This window comes from Arachis ipaensis, chromosome B7 (assembly GCF_059453495.1).
Source record: "Arachis ipaensis isolate K30076 ecotype BB chromosome B7, ASM5945349v1, whole genome shotgun sequence".
NCBI lineage: Eukaryota > Viridiplantae > Streptophyta > Magnoliopsida > Fabales > Fabaceae > Arachis > Arachis ipaensis.
Genome location: NC_142442.1, coordinates 26028747 through 26043142, shown reverse-complemented (window position 1 = coordinate 26043142; position 14396 = coordinate 26028747). Strand labels below are relative to the sequence as shown.

The 14396-nt window shown below is 34.5% G+C and overlaps 1 protein-coding gene across 1 annotated transcript; it reads left to right on the top strand.

The window, feature by feature from the left end:
• Window positions 1-3704: 3704 nt before the first annotated feature.
• On the top strand, window positions 3705-12883 carry LOC110264522 (uncharacterized). The gene is made up of 3 exons (XM_021106679.2): window positions 3705-3783; window positions 4031-4174; window positions 12733-12883. The coding sequence occupies exons 1-3, from the start codon at window positions 3717-3719 to the stop codon at window positions 12870-12872; spliced, it is 351 nt and encodes a 116-aa protein (XP_020962338.1). The 5' UTR covers window positions 3705-3716; the 3' UTR covers window positions 12873-12883.
• Window positions 12884-14396: the final 1513 nt, after the last annotated feature.

Sequence of the window (14396 nt, the reverse complement as noted above, 5' to 3'; positions counted from 1 at the left end):
ATATTTATATATACTGTTAATTACTCTGATATGCCTATCTATGAAAGATAGTAATATAAATAACAATTTTTGGACTGAAACTTCACTATTTTGATAAGATTTGTGATAAATAGAGAAAAGTTGATAAATGATATATGATAATTCAAAAACTAATAAATACTTCAATGTCCAAAACTACATCGTTTTTTTGCTCATGTGATAGTAACGAGACATTCACCATTATAAATAACGAAATATATGGACAATTCAGTTTCGTTTCGCACTATTTATTGACAAATAGACATACATATCTATATAATTTACTATCTTGGAGGACCCAATTAGTTTTTTTTTAAAGACAAATTAGTCTAAGATTAACATTTTCAAAAATCTAATTATTATTATTTTACTCTTTAAAGATAATATCTCCACATCTATTATTCTATAAAATTTTATTGATATTTTTTTCTTTAAAAAATAACATTTGCATCATAACAAGCCTTGCTGCCTGCAAAACGATCATTTAACTTGACCAAATAACCCAACATATAATGCAACTGCCAAAATGGGAATATTTTTTTAATAGATTTAGCTATCTTGTGTTTTTAAAGTACATTCTAATAATTTGATGATAGAAATGTTCTAAGTCTTTTTTATGTATTAAATATATTAACAATATAAAAATAAATATTTTTTCAATAACTTTTAATAAAATATGTTTTATAGTACTCTAAAAATATGTACTTAGGAAATATGTTAGGATAATACTTTTTCAAAAAAGTAAAATCATAAACAATGATATCATGGTCAAACTTGATAATTAATTCACTGTATTTTTTTTTTTGGGTGACTCATTAATTCACTGTTGGTCAATATATATCTAAAACGATATATAGTTATTAAATAGTACAAATAGTTTAATTTGTATATTAAGAGAAAAGGCATAAAAAATAAATTTTTAAGCGAGAAAATTAAATAACTGAGACAACATTATAATTATTCTAGAAAAGGTTGCCGCTTGGCATTTTTTAACTATACAACTACCTTGTTTAAGAGATATAAATTGTTATATATGATGGGAGGGAAAAATATATAATAACCACATAATATGCACACTCTATAAATAAATGAAGAATAAGGGCGGTTCCCAAAGTAACTACTAACTAGAAATTCCTCTTCTCAGGTACCTTGATTTCTTAATCAGTTTAGATTTTAGCTTATGTAGTGTATGTGTGTATAGCCCTTAATTAATTTTGTGTCCCCAAATAATTTTCTTGTCATTTTTTTTTCAGGTCCAAAAGAAATATGGAGAACACTGAAATGGAAAACAATGTGGTTGGAGCTACAACTGGGAACGAGCGATTGAGTGATCAAACCAATCCAAAACACTATAAAAATGTGCACACTATTATTGGAGATTGTGGCCATGGTGACACTAATTCTTCTTATCCCCAATTTTCCAAGGGTATTAGTGTTTGCAACCCTAATAATGGTCCAGATGATCAGCTAGTCCAATTTGCTGAACTCATTTTAGGACCTAATAAGTTTGATCCAAACATGGATCCTAAGAAAATCAACAAGTAAGTTATGTTATTCGTAATTTCTAGTATAGAGAAGTGTTACATAAGCTAGTATTCAAAATAAGGGGAAAATAATTAGCTAGAAAATTGTATGTTGCATGTGCTTAAAATTATTAATTTTATTTTCTTTTTGTCTATTTGCATTTTTTCTCTACAGAATGATCTCGAATCGGCTCTCTGCACAGAGATCTAGACAAAGGAAAGTTCGATATCTACTCAATTTAGAAGAGCAAATGAAAATTTTTCAGGTTATGATGATTTCCATAATATAAATCAAGTTGTTATTGTTAACACACACTTAAATTATTAACAACACACTTTTTCTTTTAATGGACACACAAATTCTTTCGTAGTTTTATGGTATATTCTAAAATTTTTTATATATCTAAAATTTTGTTTCTAGTAATATTTAATTAGCTTTTTATATTTGTAATTGTAATTGTACAAAATTTGAGATGATAAAAGGATAAATAAAACATTTTATTTATGTATATAATAATACATGATTAAATATACTATTTATCTAAAAATATTTTACCCCTATATATCTATATATACGAGCATAATTGAACTTAGTCAAAGCAATAGAAATAAAATTAAATATTAAATATCACTAAACATAATATAAATCAAAGATCACAGTGTAACAAACACAACATATTTGCAACAGCTATTTTCAGCTTTAGTGGCAGTTTTTAATTGATGCTAAACAGTTGGATTCTCGTGGCCCACCACACAATGTCATATGTGGCTAAATATTTTAACACCAATTTTTAGCAACCATTGAAATAACTGTTGCCAAATGAGGAAAACTCATTTGCGACATTATAACGTCTGCTATTTGCAGCCCAAGTCAAAGAATGAAAATTGTATTGTCTGTTTGATCTGTTGCAATTTGAGATGCGATTTTTTTTAAAATGTTTTATCAGTTAGTAGTGCTACATTAAATAAATATTCCAAAACTATCTTCTATATCATGGTATTTTGAGGCTAAAGCATCAAATCACTACTATGATTGTCATAAACTAATAGACAACGATAATTTTTATATTTTCAGATATTTTGTAAAATGTTTTGAGACTCTTCACTACAAGGAGTATGGAAAATAAAAGTGATTTTTTTAAGGAAAACAAATTATTGCCAGTGTTTAAGTAACCGTCGTCCTTAAGACGCAGGGAAAGGGATTTGCGACAATTTTTAACAGCGGTGGCATAATTACCGCTAAACGGGAAATCAATTGCAGCGGTTTTGCAACTGCTGCTATTTGCTTAACTGGTTTTAACAAATAAAATTATGGCGATTTAATTTGATTTTTTTAGGGGTGACAAACAGACCAAAACCTACTAGCCCGACTCGCGTAACCCGCCAAAAAGGTGGGTTGAGTTGAAAATTTGAAACCACCAAACTTAAAAAGCCCGCTTAATCCACACTGCCTAATCCGGGATCTTTGGCGGGGTGGGCTTCCCCAGCAGGCCAAGTCTTTTTTTGGTTAGGGCCGTTTTTTTACAAATTTTTATGAAGTTATTGATCTACGAGAGGATGAAGATGATAATTGAAGATGTTCTAAGTTATATTTGGATTATGTTTTATGTTTGATTGATTATAAATTTAAAGATGTTTAATTACATGTTTTGGACAATGTTTGTTTTGCTTTCGACAATGTTGGTTTTATTATTTTGTTTCAAAAAACTTAGTTTATGATTATGTTTATTACATATTTGTAACTATAAAAACTTTAATGTATGTAAAATTTAGAAATTATAATTTTTTATGTTTTTATAAATTATAAATTTATTGAAATGGTTGTGAAACTATATATATTATTTAATATTATAAAAAAAAGAGATTTGGTGAGTTTGGCCCGCCAGCCCGCTATTAGACAGAACGGGGGAGGAATTCAGGATCGCCTCAATAGGCGGGGCGGACCAACCCGCCATTTTGGCAGGACAGAACAGATTTCTCCGTTTGGCACCCCTAATTTTTTCTATCATTTTCTATCTAAATTTTATCCTTTAATTTTTTCGATAATACTTCTCAATTTTATTTAATTCCCTAAAGGTATTCCAATATTTATTTTGTTTCACTATGCATGTGTAGGAGAAAGTAACAACTCTCCGTACACAAATTACATCCTACACAAATCAAAAACAACTTTTGATGTCGGAACAGACGATGTTGCGCCAGAAATTGGAAGCCATTGAGAAAGAAAAATCACTTAGAAATGGTAATTATACGAGCAAGAAGAAAAAAGATTATTGCCTTATATATATTTCAGCTATGCAAGTAACACAAGTATACATTTTCACTTTGAAACTACTCATTTTATTTTAAAATTAACTATAGTTCTTATTATTGTTAACTAGATTTTTGATACTATAATATAACAGATTGATTTAAGTTGTGTCTAGTAATTTGATCTACCTGTTATATATTAGTATATACATAGCTTTATGTATAGCATATTTTTTCAGCTGAAACTAAAAAAAAGAATGCGGAATTGAAGATTCTAAAGGAACTTCGAATGAAGAATGAGTTGGAAGAGTTGTTTGGAGTACCAATTTTCAATTGGGATTCTATCCGACATCCAATATCAAGTCGTCCCAACTTAGGTCAAGGTATGTGTCTATATATATATATGAAAATTTTATTTCTAAAAAGAAAGGCGTGTTAGAAAATGAATTTCTAAAAATAATATTTTAGTTACTTTGGGTACGAATTAAATTTATAGACAATTAAATTATGATGTATTAAAACGAAATTATTACAAATTGTGCACACCAATATTTAAAAGTTTACAGTTTCATAATTCTCATTTATGTAGAACTAAATTTAAAACACAAACATAAACATACAATATTTCTTCATATATTTCAAAGTTAGAAATACCTAGAAGAACTAAGAAAAGTTGAGAAATAATTTACAGTAGATAATATTCCAAAAGATATAATGGTTGGAGAATATCTACAAGTCTGTAAAATATTCTGAGTAAATAACTATTTCTAACCATAAAAGATTCGAGCGTTGACAAATTTAACAATAGAATATTTAAACTAGTGACCATCAAAGATTGACTTTGTCTGACAATACTGACTTAACGTTAAATTATGCTCTAATGGAGTTAGTCATGTATCCTACGTGGCAGGTTACTTGCCAGCTTGGAATCCTTAATATGAATTGATTAAGTAAAAATAAGGGTTAAGTATGATTTTGGTCTCTAAAGTAGAGGCCGAAAATCAATTTCGTCCCCAACTTTTTTTTCGTTACAAAATGGTCCCCAAAGTTTCTGTTTTTTTTAAATCGTCCTTCGGACGAAAATACCCTTCCCCCTTCACCCCAAAATCAACCAAATTCAACAGACACAAACAGAACAGAAGCCTAAGCCCAGAACCCACCACCACCACCACCATTATCATCATGGTCATCATCATCATCATCAAAAGAACAACAAAACTCAAAACAGAATCCACCACTACCCCACCATCATCATCAACACTAGAACCCACCACCACCCCTACCTCAGAAAATCAGAACTCAAAAAATCAGAACAACTAAAACTCAGCAGCAACAATATTCCAAATTTAAGCCAAATCAAAAGAAGAGATTCATTCATAGAGCATGACATTCAGAAATTCCACAAAAAATCCAGAAATTCCACAAAATATCCAGTTCGAAGAAGAAGAAGCGGGCGGTGAGGGTCGTGGAGCAACGACAAGGACGCGGGTAGCAAGGGTGCGGTGCGACGGTGCAGGGGTGCGGCGGTTTCTCCCTTCTCCCTTAGCTTTCTCCTCTCTTGCTCTCTGTTTCCCTTTCCGATCACAGACGGCGGTGCGGCGGTGCAAGGGTGCGGGGGTGCGGCCTTCCCTTCCCCCTTCTTCCCTCCCCTTCCCCCCGATTCTCCTCCCCCCTCGATTCTCTTTCTCCCTTCCCCTCCCCCCACCCCCGATTCTCTTTCTCCCTCCCGTGGCTTTCTTTCTTTTTTTTTATTTTATAATTTTTTAATGAAGGATAATTTGGTAATAAAAAAATAAAATTGATAAAAAGAATGATTTTAAAACAAACTGAAACTTTGGGGACCATTTTGTAGCGAAAAAAAGTTGGGGGCGAAATCGATTTTTGACTTCTACGTTGGGGACCAAAATCATACTTAACCCTAAAAACAACATTAAAATATAAACAAAACTCAATTAAAACCCAACCCCATTCAGCTTCTTTTCAAACAGTCTCCAAAAGTGGTGGCCTTCCAATTTTGCATGACGGAGAACGAAAGGTTTCTTCTTGTCCTACTAAAACTCTCACTGCCATTGAAGTTGTTATCCTTGAAGATAAATGCATCCTTAAAATTTTGAATTGTTTGTCGTTTTTATCATCCATTGCAACTTCACCCATTGAAGAGTTTGTTATGCCCATTAGTCTTGAAAGGTTAATTAGTGGGTGGGGTTAGGTTCAAGCACTACAAGAAAAACGTTGAGTACCATCGAATTCATCGAATATATTCAATGGTAATTATTTTACCATCGAATTTACTACCAAAAAATATCAACCAGTATAAATCTCGCCGGTAAATATTTACCGTCGGATTTTTTGTGTCCAACGAAAATTACCGTCGATTTTTTCGACGGAATATGTTAACAATGAAAATGGATCTTGGTCGATGGTACTGTCAGAATAATCCGGCGGTAACATTTGGTACCACTTCGTTCGCTTTTCCCACCATATCACTTGGATTCATCCAACGCTATTTCAGGCGGAAAACTTATTTGAAATTTTTTTAAAAAAATGTTACCGTTGGAATAGTTCGACAGTAATTCTAACAATAGCATTCTTTTTTATTTAAATTATATTTTTCCGTCCATTTCCAGTGTACCCTGATAATTAACAATTGAAATAGTGCTTCAAACCTGATACAAATTACAAAAAAAAACTTAAATTACAAATAGCGAAAGATGGTAACTAAAATATTTGAAACAATGCTAACTATATTATATTTACGGAATTATGTTTACATTCACTGAAACATATATTACAAATACGCAAAGTTTCATAAAGAAATATATATCACAAAACTATGTTTACATTAACACTAATCAGATTAATCTTCTTCCTCTGATTCACCATCCTCCTCTTCCAATATAGTTTTCTGATTATCATCGAACTCGTCTTCCTCTTCTTCGTCACCATTGATCCTGTCTTCTTCTTGAAGCTCATCATCCTCTAGTGGAAGTGCGTTGGCATCTAGTCCAAGGTGAATGATGTCATCATTCATAATAGCAGATCAAAGGGAGATTGGACTAGAAGATTTCAAACAAGCATCAATCAAGCATGCAATCTCCTAGCTATTCTATTGTGCATCTCCTTATTATTGTGTAGTTTCCAACATAGAAAGGATTCCCTCTTATAAATCTATTCCAGTGAAATTAAGTCCAACATAAATAATAAATTTAAATAACTTAAATATGGTTATAAAAAATCAACATCAACTTCATGCAAAGCAAGTCAAGATGCACACTTCAAGCTCTCCTCCAAAAGAACTGTGAAATAAAAAAGATAAAGTACAAAAATCTTGGGATTTTTTATTTTAATAAATATAATAATGACTGAATTAAATAATTTTAAAATTTATTACCGAAATCTGTCACCCTCTCTTATCTTGTTTACACTGTGAATAAGATAATTTTACACATATCTCGTTTACAGTATAAACGAGATACAGTGAGACAATTTTTCAGTAGCTATAAGAGGATTTCTAACCCTTGCATTCTTCACATTAATTTCATATCTTCTTTTGTCCCGTTTTTCTCATAAGAAAAAGGCAACAATGGCCAGTAATAGCATATACATAGTTGTGTGTGTTTACCCCAATTGTCGTATGAGAAATGTCGACAATGGGGTGATATTTGAGTGTGAGAATCCGATTCTGTTACGCACTCAGCATGTGAGTTCGTTGTCCGAGTTGAAGAGTTTGATACTGAGCAACCTTGGTGGCACAGACACAAGGGAGGTCGGAAGGGTGGGTATAGGTTGTCGGCACCATTGGGTAATGGAGTTTTCCGGTTTCGACTATTTCGACTTCTAGGGGACGAGCATGTGCGACTCATGTTTGACATCTATGGGAGAATCATGGCGGAACAAGCGATGGAGCTTTTTTTCGAGGTTGGAGATGTTGGTGGTGGTGGTTCTGTAGACTCGACTTATGTACAGGACGACCGACCTCTCGCACCACCACCCATTCATGTTGCCATTCCAGTGGAGGACATGGAGGTTAGTGAGGAAGACTCTAATGAAGAGTATGTTGCTGATAATGGCGGCAGTGATTCTTCTAAGGGGGTGATGAGGAGGAGTATGTACTGAAGACGCCCACTGAGGCAGCTGTGCGCTATGTTTTGCCTTCTTCCACCCAATTCCGGTGCTATCAGATGTACCAAGTTACTATCATACGTTGGATCTGGACGCCATGCATGAGAGAACTCCGTTTTCCAACATGGGAGAGGAAGATTACAACCTAGACAGTGGTGTAGAGTCTCGAGTCGGCCACAGATTCAAATGCTGAGATGCAGTGATGTAGGGTGTGAAGAACTACAGTATTCGCCAGAGTGCTGAATACCGGGTGATCGAATCAGACCAATTAAAGTACCATGTGAAATGCCGTCAAGATGCAAATGGCTGTCCATGGAGTCTCCGTGTTGCCCTTTGACAAAACCTTGGATACTGGTATGAGAACCGGAGGTTCTCAGTATGGTAACAGTGCCCAATAATGTAATATGTAAGATTCTGGGACGCTAGAGGCAATCCTAGAAATTCACATCGGGCATAAGATTCAAACTTAAAGCATATCTAAATTTAAAACCATAACTTTAAAACCATAAATGAATCAGGGTATTCTATCTTAAGGAATCTCTAAACTAACATTTACACCGCTGTTCCACAGCCTTCGCCAGCCTAACCGCCATACGATCCCATCGCCACCGCCTACCGAACCTCCTCAATCCCAGTAGAAAACACAAGTAATTCATACAAGTAAAGCATAAGTAATTATCATATATAGCAAGTAACACAAGAAGCAATTAAACATGTTATATAATTAAGCAAACAATGCAAGTCGGCAAAGCAAACAAACATATAGAATATGTACATGATGACTGCTTGTCCTAAGTGGCTCATGTATAAATACCAACCCGACACATTCTTCTAGATGTAGCCTTTCTGCTACGCCAGGGATATAGGCCTGCAGACTCATGCAGCAGAGAAATTCGTCACGCCAGGGATATAGGCCCTGCACACTCATGCAGCAGAGAAGGTTATGCGAGCAAGATACCACCCCGGCCCTCACAGCTTAACGTAAGCGGGATTAACCACCGTCCTTACGCCGGCACCGCGATCTCGACAAGCGGGAGACTGCCACAGCCCTTGCCTGAGGCGCATAGCGACTCAACAGTCTCTGCATAAAACAATGTATTAGTGGTTTTCAGAATTCATTCTGAATACTCAATAAAGTCATCTTTCTACTCCGACTCCTAAACTCGTCTCAACCACCATCAATCCGGAATTTCACAACTCATCACATTTATCATTATTACAGTATCCCGCCATTTCTCTCGATTAATCCATCCTCATTACTCCAAAAACCTAAGTCTCCGTCTTCTAAATTCATATAGAAATTCACCTATTTAAGTCTTTAACTCATCTTTAGTAGTATAAGGACCTAAGCACTAGATAGTATTCTTAAACGACTTTTAAAGAATGTTTGGAAAAGCTAGAGAACCTTTGGAAACGAAGAAAAATAGTTTTTCAGAAAAATAGGGGTCTCGCGTACGCATTTAGTCAAAATATGGGTGGTCGCGTACGCAACCACTTGCTTGCGTATGCAACTACCTACTCGCGTACGCGAGTGTCCCAACCCGAATGGGTTGCTCGCGTTGCGTGTTAAAGTTCGCGTACACAAGGGTTAAAATTCTGATAGCTCACATATGCATGCAGTGCCCGCGTACGCGAGATGCCTAACCCGAATGGAATGGCCGCGTCGCGTGCACTGTGTCACGTACACAACCCTCACCAGACTTAGGAAATTTTCAAATCTGCAAAACTTCAGTTTTAAGCACCAAACTTTAAACGTTCATAACTTCTTCTACAAAAATCCATTTTCCTCAAACTTTATATCAATTTAAAGCTCTTAAAACCACCTTTAATTTAAAACAAAGATCGTCAAATTTCAAGATTTGAGGTTCAAGTTATGATCCGTCAAAGTTCACTAAAAATGATTTTTTCCAAAATTAGCTAGGTTCTCAAACTTCGAAAATTCACAACCAAAACAAATCAAAGCTTATTCAATTTCACCATAAAACACTACTAAATGCTATACTTTATCTTTCCATCATAATTCAACTAATTCAACACCTATATAAAAAATCCAACATAACCAACTTTGACACAATCTCACTACTCATAAGCATCACCTACCATACTTCATCATAATTTCACATAATCACAATAATCCAATCTCAATATCAATCCACCATCCTCAACATCAACAAATATCATAATTTATTATCATCATTCACCAAAATCATCACAATCATCAAAATAATCATACATCACAATTATCAACAATCAATTTCAAACCTATCCTATGGTCCACTAGCTTAAGTGTCGAGAAATATTACATATTACATTGAGTAAACCGAAACCATACCTTGGCTAATTCTCAATATGCACAATACCCAAAATTGAGTCTAAACCAAGTTTTCAACCAAAATCAAGCCACCAATCCCAATCCAAATGCTTCCAAATATCCAAGGCAACTCCAACAAGAACTAATGCTCAGACTAACATCATATATTTCATAAAAATCAAAACCTAATACTCACAATATATCAATTTACAAGGGTTCTTGAGAAACCTTACCTTATTCACTGAAATTTGGGATAGAATCCAATAATCCCTCACTAATGGTTAGTACCTAAACAACCAAAACACAAAATTTCACTCAAAACCAAAACCTAGAATTTGAATTGCACAAGGGCAAAAAACTGGGCATGGATTCTTGAGATTCTTACCACTTTGGTTAGATGAAACTAACGGACTCGGCAAGAGTTTCGCGTAGCCGCAAATGGCACGCGAATCGGAGCATTGTAGCTCAAGATATGATCAATTGAAGTTGAATGTGAATAGTATTTTTGAAAACCCTCACCTCTCTTCTCACTTCAACAGCTCCCACTCTCATGCAAGTGTTTAATGAGCTGAAATGGGTGTGTTTGAGTGTTTATATATGTTGGACTTGGTCCCAACTTGGACCCAATCCAACCCGTTAGCGTTTTTAGCCCATTTGGCCTAACTTTGGGCCAAATCTTTAAAATTAGTGCCCGGTTAATTAAGCTGTTAATTAGTCGCGGTTCTTACAATACGCGACTGTAGCATGTTCGATAAAATATTTTGGGATTTTTCATCTTGTGTTGAGGCTTTCAAGCATTGTAAGCCGTTTGTTTTCATTGATGGCACGCATTTGTATGGTAGATACGGTGGGGTGTTGCTTATAGTGGTGGCACAAGATGGCAACATCAATATCTTGCCTATTGCTTTTGCCATTGTGGAGTCTGAGAGTACCGAGTCATGGTCGTTCTTCCTTACTAATCTGAGATGCCATGTCACCCCATAAGAATGTCTGCTGTTTATCTCCGACAGATCGCACGCTATCAAGGCTGCACTTAGTGCTGATGATAGTGGTTGGCATCCTCTTAAGGCGTTCCACACTTACTGTATCAAACACATGGCCGCTAACTTCATGACTCATTTTAAGTTATCCGAAGGCAAGAGATACCTTATAAATGTCGCTTATAGTCCAAGCAAGGCTGGGTATGAGTTGTACATGGATGCCTTGAGAGGAGTGTCCCTGGGGATGGTAGACTGGGCTGGTCGTTTCAACAAAGAGATATGGCTGCAACACTGCGACAGTGGTAGGCAGTTTGGTCACATGACTACAAATCTGTCATAGTGATCCAATGCAATTCTCAAGGGTACACGATACTTGCCAATTTTTGCCATCATGCGCATCACGTACAAACAGTTACAGAAGTTATTCGTCACAAAAGGCAGGGAGGCACAGTCACAGCTGGCTGCTGGAACCCGCTTTTCCCAGAGGCTGATGGCAGCCATTGAGAAGAACAGAGAAAGTATCCCAAAGATGCGTGTTACTCATTGTGATAGGAGGACTTCCATGTTTGTCGTGGAAGAGTTAAAGCCGTTCAAGAGTTGGTCGCAAGGTTCCTTCCGTGTCTGGCTTTCAGTGGGTACGTGTGACTGTGGCCTTTTTCAATCTCGCCACTACCCCTGCCGCCATGCCCTTGCCGGGTGTGTCCTTGTGGGCCCCGTTGTTCATCCAGTTTACAAACAGGAAGCAATCTTCAAAGTGTACGAGATGGAGTTTCCACCGATACCAGATGAGTCCCTGTGGCCGGAGTGGTATGGGACGATGCTCCGTCCTAATCCACTCATGTGTCGGAAGGCTACTGGGAGACCTGTGTCTACTAGATTCCAGAATGACATGGATGAGGTCGAGCGACAGGAGAAGCGGTGTGGCCTCTGTAGGCAAGTCGGTCATACTAGAAAGGATTGTCCTAATCAACCCACGGACGATGCTTAGTGTAGACAATACAACCTCCACCGAATTTTTTTAAAATTATAAAATCAACCACATTATAAAATTATTACATATAACTAAATGCTATGCTCAAAATGGAATTATAGAAAATTATTTATTCCCAAAATGCGCAGCTCCATTTTAGGCCAGGCACCCACGAAATAAAATTACTCACCATTTCAATCATTTTGTGGGTGCCTAGCATAAAATGGATATGTGCATTTTGAGCACAGTTTCCATCCATGCGCATTTTGAGAATAAATAATTTTCTCATGCATATATAAATAAAAAAACCTACTTACTTGCACCTAAATTTAAAGGCTTATAATTTCACAATTTCTCTTCTTCTTTATGAGATTTTATAAGTCTAAAACACCAACATAAAATATAAAGAGGATGCACATTATCAATTATCATGGTTTCGATTTTTGAAAATCCAAACTGGGCTATAAAGATTTTTGTGGTTTAAAAACTAAAGTGCAAAAATTTTGTTCATATTGATTTTTCCCTGCTGATGATTGGTTTTTGTTGATCAAATTGCAGAGAAGTATAATGTTGACGAAACTTCACCAGAAATAATGAAGGTGGAAATGCCACCAATAAATGAGGTGGTGTTACACGCTAATAATATGGATTTTCTAGCACCCAGCGACGGCCCTGCCCAGCCATTCGGGAGGGAATAATTAAAATTAAATAATTCTAGGGAGAAAATAATGTTATTTGAATAGAATAATCATTTATAATGTTTAATAGACCCTCATGTTATGCATGCATGAATTATATTTATGTTTCTCTAACAGTGAATGGTTTATCATTAGTTATTTTAGTTTTAAAACTATGCTCACTATTCCAAAGGTATAATAACTGGTAAGAAAAACACAAATTATAAAACTTTCAATATTAATATGAATTCACCATTTGCTTGCTTGGAACGTTACAATATTTTGGACTTTGGTTCGAAAAACTTTTAAAAAGATTTTTTTTAAAAATAATTTCTTTTAAATATTATAAAATTTATTTAAATATAATATTAAAAATCTTATTATTATACACCTTTCTGTATTATAAAGCTCGTTTTTAAAAGATGAAAATATAGCTTCTAATTTGTTTCTATTTTTTTTTACATTTATTAAAATTCTTTTACAAATCTATTAAAGAATTAAAAAAAATTATTTTTAAGTTAATTAGTTTTTTCAATAAAATAATAAATCCCGCAACAAGTAAACCATAAAAGATGTTTCTGAAAAAAAGATATAGACCCTGATAAAAATATTGTTGAAATCTTAAAATAATAAAATTATCTTTAAATAAGATTTAAAAATATGATAAAAATAACAAAAAATATACTTTTTTTTATAAATCACTACAAGAAAATTACTTATTACAAATGGATATTTTAGACAGATTTTATTCCACAGAAATACAGGCAGATTTTGCAAAGAAATTTTTGTGGGAGACAAAAAAATGAATTAACATAAATTACAAATGAAAAAAAAAATCTGTCAATAATTCTATTAAAAAAATTAGTTTTTTCGTGAAAAATAATTACCAATAAAAAATCCATCTATATTTAAATAAACAAAAATACTACATTTTATTAAAATATTACAGATAAAAAATCAGTCTGTAATTTAAAATATTTCATGAAAAATATTAAAATAAGAGTTAATAGTTAAAATCTTTCCTGAAAGCATCACAAAGCCCTAAAATGAAACAGCCCTACCTAAAAAAATCATAACTTAGACAGTAAAAGCAAAACATTCTTACCCATTCATATCATATAAGAACAGTCATACAAATCCTTAGTCATCCCAAACCCTACCCAGACTCAGAAGAACACATGAGTCACGTTACTAGAAAGACATCACGCCACAAAATAACTCAAAAAACAAGAAAAATGTTTCATCCTTACCTCTAATCATCGCAATGGCTTCCTCCACTATCAATGTTGCTCCAGGAGACGAACAGCTCTGTATTCAGTACCGATACCTCTTCTGTTTTAATCGCCTTCCAACATTGATAAAGGTTGATGGCGTGGTTTAAATGTTGGGTCAAAGGCTTAGAGAATAGCTTGAGGGAGACGATACGTTTTGGAGCAAAACAGAGAGAGATGGTTGTTAACAGAGGGGTGATGCTTTGCAACGTTTTGAATCTCTCCTGGACACTAAACGACGTCGCATCAAGACCTGGAGGCCATTGAATCAAAA